Source organism: Lolium rigidum, chromosome 4 (assembly GCF_022539505.1).
Source record: "Lolium rigidum isolate FL_2022 chromosome 4, APGP_CSIRO_Lrig_0.1, whole genome shotgun sequence".
Lineage (NCBI taxonomy): Eukaryota > Viridiplantae > Streptophyta > Magnoliopsida > Poales > Poaceae > Lolium > Lolium rigidum.
The window spans coordinates 116,178,214-116,190,931 of NC_061511.1; the positions used below are offsets into that span (position 1 = coordinate 116,178,214).

General features: G+C 41.3%; 1 protein-coding gene across 2 annotated transcripts in view; it reads right to left on the reverse strand.

Annotated features, from left to right (window-relative positions):
- Positions 1-9,547, reverse strand: part of LOC124650622 (midasin) — a 28,539-nt gene extending 18,992 nt beyond the window's left edge. For both annotated transcript variants that reach the window (XM_047190139.1, XM_047190138.1), the window contains exons 1-20: positions 9,135-9,547; positions 8,830-8,914; positions 8,433-8,704; positions 8,192-8,344; positions 7,954-8,102; positions 7,036-7,145; positions 6,844-6,963; positions 6,430-6,508; positions 6,160-6,282; positions 5,991-6,090; positions 5,825-5,921; positions 4,992-5,123; positions 4,853-4,909; positions 4,596-4,772; positions 3,660-3,785; positions 1,483-3,339; positions 924-991; positions 649-844; positions 444-548; positions 48-353 (exon numbers count right to left, since the gene is read on the reverse strand). In XM_047190139.1, the coding sequence (XP_047046095.1) occupies positions 48-353; positions 444-548; positions 649-844; positions 924-991; positions 1,483-3,339; positions 3,660-3,785; positions 4,596-4,772; positions 4,853-4,909; positions 4,992-5,123; positions 5,825-5,921; positions 5,991-6,090; positions 6,160-6,282; positions 6,430-6,508; positions 6,844-6,963; positions 7,036-7,145; positions 7,954-8,102; positions 8,192-8,344; positions 8,433-8,704; positions 8,830-8,914; positions 9,135-9,547 (4,725 nt within the window). The remainder of the gene's footprint in view (positions 1-47; positions 354-443; positions 549-648; positions 845-923; positions 992-1,482; positions 3,340-3,659; positions 3,786-4,595; positions 4,773-4,852; positions 4,910-4,991; positions 5,124-5,824; positions 5,922-5,990; positions 6,091-6,159; positions 6,283-6,429; positions 6,509-6,843; positions 6,964-7,035; positions 7,146-7,953; positions 8,103-8,191; positions 8,345-8,432; positions 8,705-8,829; positions 8,915-9,134) is intronic.
- Positions 9,548-12,718: the final 3,171 nt, after the last annotated feature.

The following is a 12,718-nucleotide window of genomic DNA, read 5'->3' on the forward strand; positions in this document are numbered from 1 at the left end:
GAAAAGGATGCAGTTCCAGTAGGGAGTAGAAAATTAAGAAGGCGTACCAATTTTCTTTCAGGTTCCAAAACACTGTTCAATCGTTCAAGTACACTGTCATCAGCCAAAGAAATTTCGTCAATAAGGAAAAGATCTCCATTCTTCATTGCTTGCACAAGTGGCCCATCCTGCCAAAGAAAAATTGTCTGCCAATTCTGGTGGAGATGCATCAATTTCAACTTAATTTCGTCCATGTCATTAAGCTCTTGAGGTTGCACGTCTGGAAATAGTTCCTTTTCTTTTCGGTATCTATCAAGTATTCCATTTATATGATTTATGACACTAGCAGCTCCAGATATATCAGAGGGAAGTGTCTGTAAACAATAGAAAAATCAGTTCGCTACTCTGGAAAGTGTCTATAACCCATCACTGAAACACCATATGCTAAAACCAAAAAAACATACCACATCTCCTGCAATATGAATGAAAATTTTCATTTCCATCATTCTTGAAATAAGATGTTTAAACTCGAGGGCTATTCTCGACCTATCACGTATAGGACAAAATCCCTGCGAGTGACAGACATGCCATTATGCTAGTGAACAAAATCTTTGAAGCGTAATACAAAAATACAATTCGTAGTAAAGATTTAGTTGACAGAAAACTAACCCCAATGAAGTCTGAAGTCTCAGTATACTGATGGCAGTTCAGAATATGTAACTTTACTCCAAGAACAGCACTTAGGACCTGGCAAACTGTTGTCTTCCCACCGCCTGTTTCACCAACAAGGAGGACAGGCTCTCGTGACCTGTAACAGCGCTCGATAAGGAAGTACAGCCTCCACATACTTTTTGTCCAAGTGATACTGTGAGAGCTCAAAAGGATATTTCATCAGATCAGGAGAAGGCAAAACAAACACTCAAGCATTAAGTAAACAAACTCACTTTCCAAAGCTTTCTTGTACTCTCTGTCTTATAGCATGACGAGATAAGTTATAGCCATAGATGCCCTCCTGCAAAATATAATCCCTAAATTAGAAAACAAGACTCAAAAGCAAGCAGCAATAGAAGTACAACCAGAGTACAATCACTATGCTTCTAGTAGTATGCCAGAAAAAAAACTTCCAGCCTACTACAAATTTCCATACATGTATGACAATGTTGGCAACTATAAATTTGAAGCCTTCTAGTACAACCATGTCAAAAAAAAAAAAAAAAAAAAAAAGCCTTCTTGTACAACATGTCTAAAAATTAAAATGTTTCCAGCGGAATGATATGTACAGCAACTTTCACATTGAGTGTCTACTAAGTGGCGTGCATGCAATTTCAGGAATTGTGTGGTTATATAACATATACAATAGTAGTGTTTCAGTATTCAGGCCAACATTATGATCTACGAGAAATGTTCTTTGAAAAGTGGGTTTCCACCAATGACATAGAAGATAGAACAAGGATGCTGGAGAAATGAAGTGTTAGTAAATACCACAGAAAAATTAAAACCTACCGAGTTATATAAATCAGGGATGTTGAGTTTAACACGTAGTTGGCGTTCCAAAGCTTCTTGAACAACAACTTTCTCATTGTCATCCCTTAATCTCTCCGCAAGAAGTAAATAGCCATCCTTAGCCAGATCTTCATATGACTTCCCCTCGAATGCTCGGTACCGATTGGCCCAACGGAACAAATCTCGCGCCGTAATGAAACCATGTCTGCCAGCAAACACTCTACTGCTTTGTCTATGTGTTTGCAAGTCTTTCATAACTTGAACCATTTTTGTGGCATAACTGCGAGCAACTGTACACCGCTGCTCCAAAATTGTGATTAGCTCATCTTCTGGGATTTCATCAACATGCACTTCAATGAAACGGTTGCGGAATGCTCTAGACAGCATTTTACGTCCCCCATAAAGCACAGGTGGGTTTTGAGTAGCAAAAAGCATAAAGTCAGGATGAGCAGGAACAGTCTCTTGAAGCTCTGGAACAAACAGCTCCCTGTTGTCATCTAACAGCCTATTTAAAGCTTCCAAGACATCTGAAGGTGCAAGATTTAGCTCATCCAACACTATCCAATGCCCCTCACGAACAGCCTTCACCAAAGCACCCTCCTGAAACTGAAGCTTCCCATGACTGTCGGTGACATACGTACCAAGATATTCTTGAAGATCAGTATGCTCATGATTGTTGATGCGGACAAATTCATGGCCAGTTTTTGCAGCAAGATACCTCACCAGGCTAGTTTTGCCACTTGATGTTGGACCTTGGAGGAGTACAGGATATTTTTTTATGTAAACAGCACGGGCAAGGTTAACTATGTGCTCAGTAACACTGCTGGTTAACACATAGCTGCACAAAAAATCATCTGTTTCCGAAACATCCAGTTGCTTAGATTTTTCTACAAAGTAATCAGCAAAAGAAATGCTTGGTGGCACTCTTCCATTTAATAAAAGAGATACTATTAAGTTTTTAATGATTTTTGCACTAGGGACATCCAGCATTGTAAGAAAGAACATACAGAAGCCATCATAAAGAGATTTCCTGAAGCCAAATATTTTCTCTGCGGTTTTTACATAACCTAGTGCACGAGAAAGAGATCTCAGAGTAAATTGGGGCTTCTGATTAGCTCCATCCTGCAGCTTCTCTTCAGCTTCCTTTTTTGCTGCTTTATAAAAACGAACAATGTTATCTATAACTCCTTTAGCAGCATGCAGACCATCCAGATACTTACTGACAAAAAGACGGAGATCGTCGTCATCCATAAGATCATCAACAAAGCATTCTGTAAATCTGCTCCTAAACGTGTATGGCAACTCTCTTTTCCCAGCATCAGTTGCTGGATTCATACAAGCAAACATACGGAAGCTAGGATGGCGTTCAATATAATCCACATCACCCCTTTCGGCCAGGCACAATGTGCCCATCTCTCCATCCAGTACTGCACCGATTCTTTGGAGAGTCTCTGGAGGTGCAAGGTTAACTTCATCAAGCAAAATCCAATCACCGTTTCTTATAGCTGAGACAAAAGCACCCTCCACAAACTGAAACGACATGCCAGCGGCTGAACCAATTTGGGTATAAGCAGCATTTAGCCTGGAAGAAAGGGAGCTCCAGTCAGATATAACTTGGGAAGGCAGCTGCCTCTTCCTCTTGGAACCGACGCTGACTTTGTAACTATCTTCAACTAGCTGCTGAACTTTGTCTTGGGAAGGCAGCTGCCTTTTTCTCTTTAAACCAACGCTGACCTTGGAACTTCCTTCAAGTAGCTGCTGAATTCCGCCAGCACATTTTGCCAAACTACGTAGTACCTTCATCCAATTCTTCTCCATTACATACGAATCATATTTACGTAATACAGCTTGATTTTCCTGAACAAGCAAACCAGTCATTCGGTAAATATAAAGGATTCTACGGCATGTTGATATATCTAAATCTTAGGATTAAGGACAAGAGAATCGTGGGCTAATAATCGATCTTAAGCAAACCTTCCATAAACCATAAGCCATGAAAGTAGATCATAGAACTTATAAGCCACATAACATCTTTAAGTTTATCTAATAAGCTAGCATGTGAAAGAATCGATCCATCAGAGTATTAGAAAGGCTAACCAAGCTACAAACTAATTGTAACATAGATCAAAGAATTTCAAGTATGGGCCAACACCATGAGAACCAAGCGATCGCCGCACCTTCACAGAAAAACTTCGACAAAAAAGATCCTTGAACTCCACATAAAGAGGATAGCATATTGACCGAGCATCTGTCGGCTTAAACCCACCGAGGAGATCCGATATATCACTTTGCTGGCTTAAGTTCTGTAAAATAACAAGACAAAAAGTTATAAACACACAGCAAATCTCAAAGATTGTGCGACCAAGATAGAAAGTATGATCTTTTCTAGTACACGTTTTGGAATCTCTATGTCACAGAGGAAGCGGGAAATGCAGTTTTTATGCTACTTTCCAATGAAACTTATCCTCAATAATATTTGTGAAACACTATTAACATGTTCCACTTAAGCATTGTATCGAAAATATTGTGCCCGAGTTCCACGTGGCACTGGCAAATGGAATGATAGATTGATACTTCGTGAGATTCATGGCTTTGTGATTTCAATTCTTTGCAATTGCATGGTAGGTAGAATTTATTTATTTTTGAGCGGACATAGGGGAGGCAAAGTAAAATTTTATACATAAAGGAAAAAAATGTACAAGAGAGAGAGGATATGCAATGGGCGTAGCCCACGCCCCACGGGATAGCTACAATCTATCTAGCCAGCTAATTAGGGGAGCTTTCAGATCCATATAAATGTCATGGTTTTAGTTAAAATTTGAGCAAATTCGAACTAAAACCATGACACTTATTATGGATCTGAGGGAGTAGTTCATTCAGTATTAAGATAATTATGATACTAACGAATTTTGATGATTACAACTTTTGCAATGGTAAACAAGAAGCTCAAATTTGAACTAAAACCATGACACTTATTATGGATCGGAGGGAGTAGTCCATTCAGTATATAAGATAATTACGATACAAACGAATTTTGATGATCACCGCTTTTGCAATGGTAAACGAGAAATTCAACTATTATAAGAGAATTGTATGATACTATTTGTCCATACCACCACAGTCAATGGCCGTTTAAGCCAAGTAGCAAGATTTTGCACAAGTGTAGTCTTCCCCGTCCCAGTTTCACCAACAAGAAGAACAGGCTCATTAAACTTTATTGAACATGCAACCCTCTCAAGAACTTCTAATGCATGGCGAATATCAGCAAAAGGCCCCTTTTGAATCAACGCCTACAGAAATGAAACTCAGAATTAGCAAACAAGCAGAAGCGTAAGAAAATATGTGTTGAAAAAAAAGCAATGTTCATTACCGGTTTGACAACGCACTGCAGCGTAACTCTGCCAACTTGCAAGTCAGTGTGTCGAGCCTGTGCATTAGGAATGATTAATTTTATTAAAACAAAAAAAAAAGCAGAACAGATGTCATATAGAGGAACTCAGTAAACATGCCTGGATAATGGGCTTGTCTGTAGGTTGCATGGTTTCTGCTAGATGAGGAACACCTAATATTCTAGCAATTTCTCTTGCTACATATAGCCTTTTCTCCGGAGATGATAGAGAAGCAGCAAAAATATCAGCAGCCTAGATAAAGAAGACAGAGGGTCATTTAATTAACTGAGAAAACAAATTGTACAATTAGAGTTGTTCCTTACGAATCATTCTTTCCCACTAGGACAATATAACATGACAAAGTGAATGCATGCCATTTTTTCCATGTGTCTTCCCATGCGAGTGCATTTACCAGGGGAGCGCTGCTGCTTAAAATAATATACTATTTGATCATAAAGCAAGTTGTTAATAAATGTTTTGCAATGTGTTGGAAGTTATCATTAGATCCAGAATTGAAAATAAAACTACAACAACACTTCACTTCTCAAAGTGGCATATATTCCTGAATAATCATTTGCAAGCAGGCTTTAAAATACGGCCATCAAAAAATGTGTTATTTACTTGTACCATTTCAATCTTCATGCACTATCCCACACAACCACAAGTCTGAACTGATGGAAAGGGCTAGGCAGTCCAGTTATACACACATCAACATTGGTCATGTCCAAGATGCAACTTGAACCAGCTAATTTTCGTCAGAGTAACAATGTAATTCTTAGTTATGATAGTATTTAGTGTAAATTATTACAACCAATACACACATTTTCAAGTGGCTAATCTGGCCAACACAAAGTTCAAAACATTTAACTTAATGCTCCCATTATGACATGTTTTGATGACCATAGGGAGAACATCAGACTATAGAGATAGTAGAAGATAGAAAGAGCAAAAACCTCGTTGTATATGAATTTACAGTCACTAGATGCAAATCCCAGGCCCTCAAAGCTGAGATCAACGCCCGCTATTCTCTTGCACCATTTGAGCAGGTCCCTATAAATGAAGATTATGAAGTTTGTTCTTAAGGATGGAATAATAAACAATGCTGCAAGAAGTATGCACCTTAATGAAAATCTGTGCAGAATGCCATCAGATAAACCTCCAGCTAAGTTAAGCCCACCAAACTGATAAGAAACCAGAGAGTTGACCTTTTCAAAGGTATCTACAAGACATGCATTAATTACACAGTTAGAACCTAGAAAAAGAAGTGATAGAAGATGATTTCATCTACCTATGAGCTTAGAGGAGATGGGCTCCAAGCTTGGGTAGCATCCATTAACTATATTAATCATGTCTTCCCGGTTAGGTTCTCCCAGCATCACTTTTCTCCACAGTGCACTATAGGTTAATCTTCCTGATGAAAAGATGTAAACAGTGATGACGTTAATTAAAACAGACACTACTTTACTCATTAAACATGCAAAGTCGTGGGGTTGTAAAAATGTAAAACTATCACTGTGGGGTTCAGTGATTACACAGTAATTTAACAAACCAAACGAACCTTCCAGGGCATGTGAAACATCATGCTTTGATGTGGTGACTGTAGCAAATAAACGGAAGCTCTCAGCAACTTCAACTACCTGTGTTAGAAATTCCAGAATTAGTAAGCATCTGCAGGTAAGTGACATCCGTCCCAAGTATCTTCTCTTCTACTACCTCCGTTCCAAAATATAAGCCTTTTTATAGAAAGCTAATGCGTTAGAAATTCCAGAGTTAGTAAGCATCTGCAGGTAAGTGACATCCTTCGCAAGTAGATATTCTTCTCTTATACTACCTCCGTTCCACAATATAAGCCTTTCTAGAAAGCTAAACTAGCTTTCTGAAAAGGCTTATATTTTGGAACGAAGGTAATAACATGCACTTGTAATGGCATTATAATGATGTCAAACAACCAAAAAGCTAAGGCCAATTTCACCTCTGCGTGCCCAATCGAGAAAGAGCTTGAACCTTCCAATAAAGGCAGTAAGACTGACTGCACATCAGTGGGTGCCTTGTCGATGTCTTCAAACACAATCCAAAATCCTTTCACAATGGCCTGTCCCCCAATAAGATGGTGAATACAAATTTATAGCAAGAATCTCCATAGGGTTTACAGAGGGAACAGTACCTGTGTGAGAGAACCAGGGGCCCACTTGAATTCTCCAGGTACTTCCGTGCATATGTAACTTCCTATTAAGGTCCTGCCATCCATTTGCTCGTCCATGTGGATAAAAAGCACTGCAAATGTAATTAGTAGTTAGTACTAAGTAATGAAATGCATTGAGAAATGAGAACTAGCAGTGTTCTCAGAGATGATATGATCCGTTCCACAACTTTGGGAAGACAATACTTTCGGCCAGTGGTGGAGGCAGGGTGACAAAGCTGCTGGATCAGAGCCCTGTTTATTACTGGCTTCATCCAAATTTCTAATTTTTTAAATGAATAGTCACCGTATCTAAAGGGTTCGCTAGAAAGATGTTGGGTCAGCTTTCGGTTGGACAAAATGACAATGAATGAAACACTCCCGTTCAAGCAATAGTATGAAAGGTGTAAACCATGGATTTGGCTGAACTACTCAAGTAGCGACAAAACTCGACAGGGAGTTCTCAACAATCTATCGATGGAACACAGCATTTCCATGAGGTTAGTTTGGAAACTGCTGGGACCAACAGGCACACAGCAAGCAACCGAATTGGGAGAAAAAATATCTGAACTTGTAAGAGTACAACCAACCTTTTCTTCCAATGTGGCTGTCTATTTCTGTTTGCCTAGTGCAAGTATCAACACATTAGCAAAACTACATGAAGCAACTCTGAAACTAGCAGACAACAGAATGCTTCGCTAAAAACTGTAATGGTATGTATATATAAGTGTATTAGCCCATACAATAAGCATACCCCTTCTACGGAAGAATACCCCTTCTGTGCATGTAAGTATATTAGCCCATACAATATCTAGTAGAGTGGACCTAGTTTGGGGTTACATAAAATCTTGTACGGAAGTTTCTCAACATTGTCAATATGAGTCGCAGATTAAAATTATATACCTCGATTTCCACGATTCTGTGCCAATTTGTTAATCAATGCAGTTTTTCCTGCTCCAACAGGACCATAGAGAAGCACGGGCCACCTCTGGCTAACTGCCACCAGAGCTACCTCATAACTCTTCCTCATTGTGGCAGTGAGCACAAACGAACTAACAGAGAAAAAAAAAATCAAAATTACTATACGCAAGATGAATGCAGCAAGAAATATAGCTAATTGGATACAAATAAATGAACAGACCTTCCAATGGTATGCTCCTTCCCCATTGTAACCGCTGGCCAATCCGACAAGGTATCAGCCAAATAAGTGACATCAATGTTAGAATTGGTCTCTTGAGTTTGCAGATATAAAGAGGCTTTCTCTAAGGAAGTATCCATGCAATACTCCTTCCATCTAGAAGATGAATAGCTTGTTATCATAAAGTCGTCAAAGTCAAGATCCATAGAAAACAATAACAAAGAAGAGAGAATGAGAAGGGAACCTCAGTAGACATGTAAATGCAGCATCTGCGTGGAGACCAAAACTTGCAATACCCCTATCACTTGCTTTGAGAACCACCATGAGTATTTGTATTGAACACCATCTAAAGTCTAACCCAACACTGTAAAGTGGGTCATCAGGTAAAAGGTAATCAGCTGTAGTATCTACAAGGTCTAAGAAGCAAGACCAGTCCCATTGCTCACAAAATACTCTGGGTTCCAATTCTAGAAAGCGATATGATACTCGTGTGGCATCAAGGAAGAGATGTAGTCCCTGAAAGCAAACGATGAGATGATAAGAATTAAGTCACAAAAACTATCACAGCTGGAACAAGTAGTAGACTGGAAAGGGGAGCAACCATGTATGTACTTAGAATTTACCAGATGAAGAAGTAATACCTTGGTAGGAATCGTTGATGGAACACCTGTGCACACAAGTCTTTGGAATGGTGGTGGAGAAAACTTGAAGTAGTTTAATACATATCTGCAATGAAATACAGTTTTTGGTTAGTTATATGACATATAGCATCTTATCATTCGGTGTTTGCCTGTTTATGTGCCTAGTTCAAGGCCAAATGTAGCAGTAAATTGAGTAAGGAACTAGATGGCGAGCCAATTTTTTGCAGGTACAAACAACAAAACGTGTTGATTATACCAGTCCAAAAGTTCATAACAGTTGGCGTGGGGAATTGCAGTCAATTTACCGGAGCAAGTAGGGGGCGAGGTCGAGGGCGCGGGAGAGCGCGAGGCAGGCGAGCTCGTGCAGCCGCAAGCCCCTACCCCTGGAGAGGTAGAACTCGACGACGCGGGTATCCCCCTCCCCGGCCTCCTCCTGGCTGGCGGTGCTGTCGACAAGGAGGGCGGTTCCAGCGGTGCGGAGGAGCGCGGAGGCGCGTTCGAGGAGTACGGGCGCGAGCGGGAGGAAGCAGCCGATGATGGGGAGGGTGTATCGCGGGTGGAGTAGCGGCTCGGCAAGCGCGGCGGCGACGTCGTCGGCGGCGGGCGCGGCTGGCGCGGACGCGAGGGCGAGCAGGCGCGAGTCGGCGGCGAGCGCGGGGCAGCGAGCTAGGAGGCGCGAGAGCGCTGCGGAGGTGGAGAAGCTCCGGTCGAGCGACATGGCTGGCGGCAGGGGCAGGGGCACCGGCAAAGGCGGTTTGGGGGAGGGGAAGATTTCGGCTGCGTGTGTATATATGGGGAAGCTGGGTTTAGGGTTTTAGGGCGGTGCGGCGGCGGAGACGCCGTGGCTGTGACGACGTTCGACCGGGGTCGGGTTCGGGACCTGGCTCGTGCCTGGCATGATTTGGTCAGATCAGCAATTCCTAGTTCGTGGCTTCGTGCACTGCGAAGATAAATCACTCCAAATTCTTGCATGTTGAACTGATGATAATTTATTTATTTCCTAATAACTGCTCCCTGATTCACACCAGACTGACTAGCTGCTAGCATCATGCAATTTGCTTCCATGTGACTTATCTTTTTGTTCCTTTTCAAGCTTCAATGTGAAGATTTTATTTATAACTGTTGTCCACTTTATTTCCGCTTCATGCTTCATACTACAAGGAATATTTGCTTCTAATACATTGAAATCTAGTGTTTTCTCTCCTACCTAGATAAAATGTGCTTCAAAAGACCAGAAATTATTTCCGTGTAACACTATGCTGCTTCCGATAAGACAAAGATTTGTTTTCTATCAACATTGTTTTCAAAAGAGAATATATTTTAATTTCAAAATAAATGTTGCAACGGGTCCACAGTATTGCTTCCAAGAATCTAGTAATTAGTACGCTGAAATAATTCGCTTCGAAAGACCAAATGAATGTTTCAGGGTGACATTACATTGCTTCCAATGAAAGAAAGATTATCAACAATCCTTACAAAAGAGAATATAACTTGCTTCAAAAATATATAGCATATGCTCCAGTGGTATCCGAAATTGCTTCCATGTAGGAGTACAACAAGAACGAGTCATGGCAAGGGTTAGGTATCGTGCAATTTGGATAAATCTCCAATGTGTTCCACCGTGATAGCGATGGCGTAGGAGTGCCACCATGATGACCCACTGAAGCATTGATGTACTTTGCCAATGATATCTAGAAGAACACCCTACCCCCCGAGCAATAATGAGATCTCTTTGAGCTTTTTAAAGTCCCGGTAATGTATCCCTCAATCGAAATCGACTCTCACCGCTGATTATGGCTCTGACTCTTTCGTTATTTGGAGATGTGTGCTGGAAAAAAATTGTGCTATGCCAAATATGTATAATATTGGAAGCATAAAATAATTTGAAGCACATGTACTAGTGGCATGCATGTTGGAAGTATGAATTGAAAGCATAAAATAATTGGAAGCACATATACTAGTGACATGCATGCTGGAAGCATGAATTGGAAGCATAAAGTAATTAGAAGCACATATACTAGTGAAATGCATGTAGGAAGCATGAAATGCATAAACATTGAAAAGGCATGAATTGCATAAATATTGAAAAAAAACATATGCATACAATGTGTGCCGAACCAAGGTAATCATAAGTTCATAAGGAGCATGGATAGAAAAAGTGAAGCATGGAATATGTTTGCCTTTAAAACATCATAAAATTTTGATAAATCGGGTGATTGTTGAAACAAGTGTGGAGTACTAATGGAACAAGTGAACAGTAATTGGGAGGCATGGTCAAACTAGAAGCATCAAACAATTTATATGTGTCTGAATAAATATCCATGATTGGAAAGCATGATCAACTCGAAACATAAATTATCATTTCATACGAGTACAAAAATATCTGAATATTTGGAAGCATAACAAATTTCAAAAGCACATTATCACTAATGACATGCACGCAAAAGCATGACTTGCATGAAAACATTGAAGAAAATCATATGCAAACAATGTGTTATTGGACGCGGCTTGCCTGCGCCCTGCTTTGAATATGTGGCGAACATCAGAAGCTGTACCACTTTTTCCTCAGTCAGCTGCCCATTTCATTTTTATCCAAAAAGTACCCGCAAATATGACGCCATATAGAAAACGACCAATACTCGTTGGTAACAAATGTACTAGTACGCAGGGCTGTTGTGACTGTAGCGAGCGGCGGCGGTGCTAGCTGCAATGACCCCACGTTCAAGCCTTCATCGGAACGGGCGCGTGTGGAAATCAGGAGCAAAGGTAGTCATAAACATAAAATAAGAAAGCATGTACTAGATTTTCTTTTAAACACTGTATGAACCTTCGCTGCCACCGATCAGACTCCACGGATTCCAATTGTGGCCTAGCATCTTTTTGCGAGCGCTGTCGGTCCACGAGGGCCACACTACTTCATCTTTGGTTGCTAGGAAGCTGAGGGGCAAGCGCCCGCCGCTGTCGGTGGTTCACCGTATCTCGCGTGCGGCAGGGAGGTTTGCGTCGGGTATATCAATCCAGCAGCAACATAAGATGTTGATGATCCAGTTGGAGACCGCGAGGGAGGGCGAAGTGATTGGCAAAGAGGCGCTCCACGCGCTACTTCAAAGAGAAGCCGATGACTGTTGAGCAACTGTCTTCTTAACTGAGTGTGCTTCCCATGGGGGAGGAGGGAGACGTGGATGTGGTTGCGGTTGTCTGATTATCTTATAGTCTTGTTGTTCGGACCTCGTGCTAGTCATGTCGGACATGTTTTTTTCTTTGTTGATGTGGAATGTTCGCATCCTGAACTCTTTGGTGTGATGTGATTCGATCTATCAGGTGGTTTGTCTTTCGGTGCGAGTTGGTTTGCATTCTCGAGACTAAGATGCAGGTGGTCTCTCGAGCGACTGTGGATCCTTGCCTTGGCAGGATTTTGGTTGTTTCTTCTTGTTGGCCGACGACACACGTGGATGCATACTCCTAGCATGGAATTTGGCGGTGCTTCCCCCTCCAAGACTCACTACTCCAACAATGCCATCATAGTGAGGGTTCAAGGCACAAAGAGACTAGTTGGTGGCTGGCTGGTGTTTACGATCCACGTACGGACGTGTACAAATGTCTCTTCCTCCAGGAGATCAAGGACATAAGGGACCTCCACCTGGGGCCGTGGGCGGTTGCTGGTGACTTCAACCTGATTGTGGATGATGTGGATAAAAACAACCCCAATCTCAATAGGCGCATGATCGACAAGTTTCGCCGCCTCCATTTTGGGCTATAGATGAAGGAGCTCTACTTAAGTGGGTGCCACTATACATGGTCCAGCAAGAGGGAACATGCGAACTTGGAGAGTCTGGATGGAGTCTTTACTACTATGGATTAGGAGGTGACGTTCCCCTTCTCTTTCCTT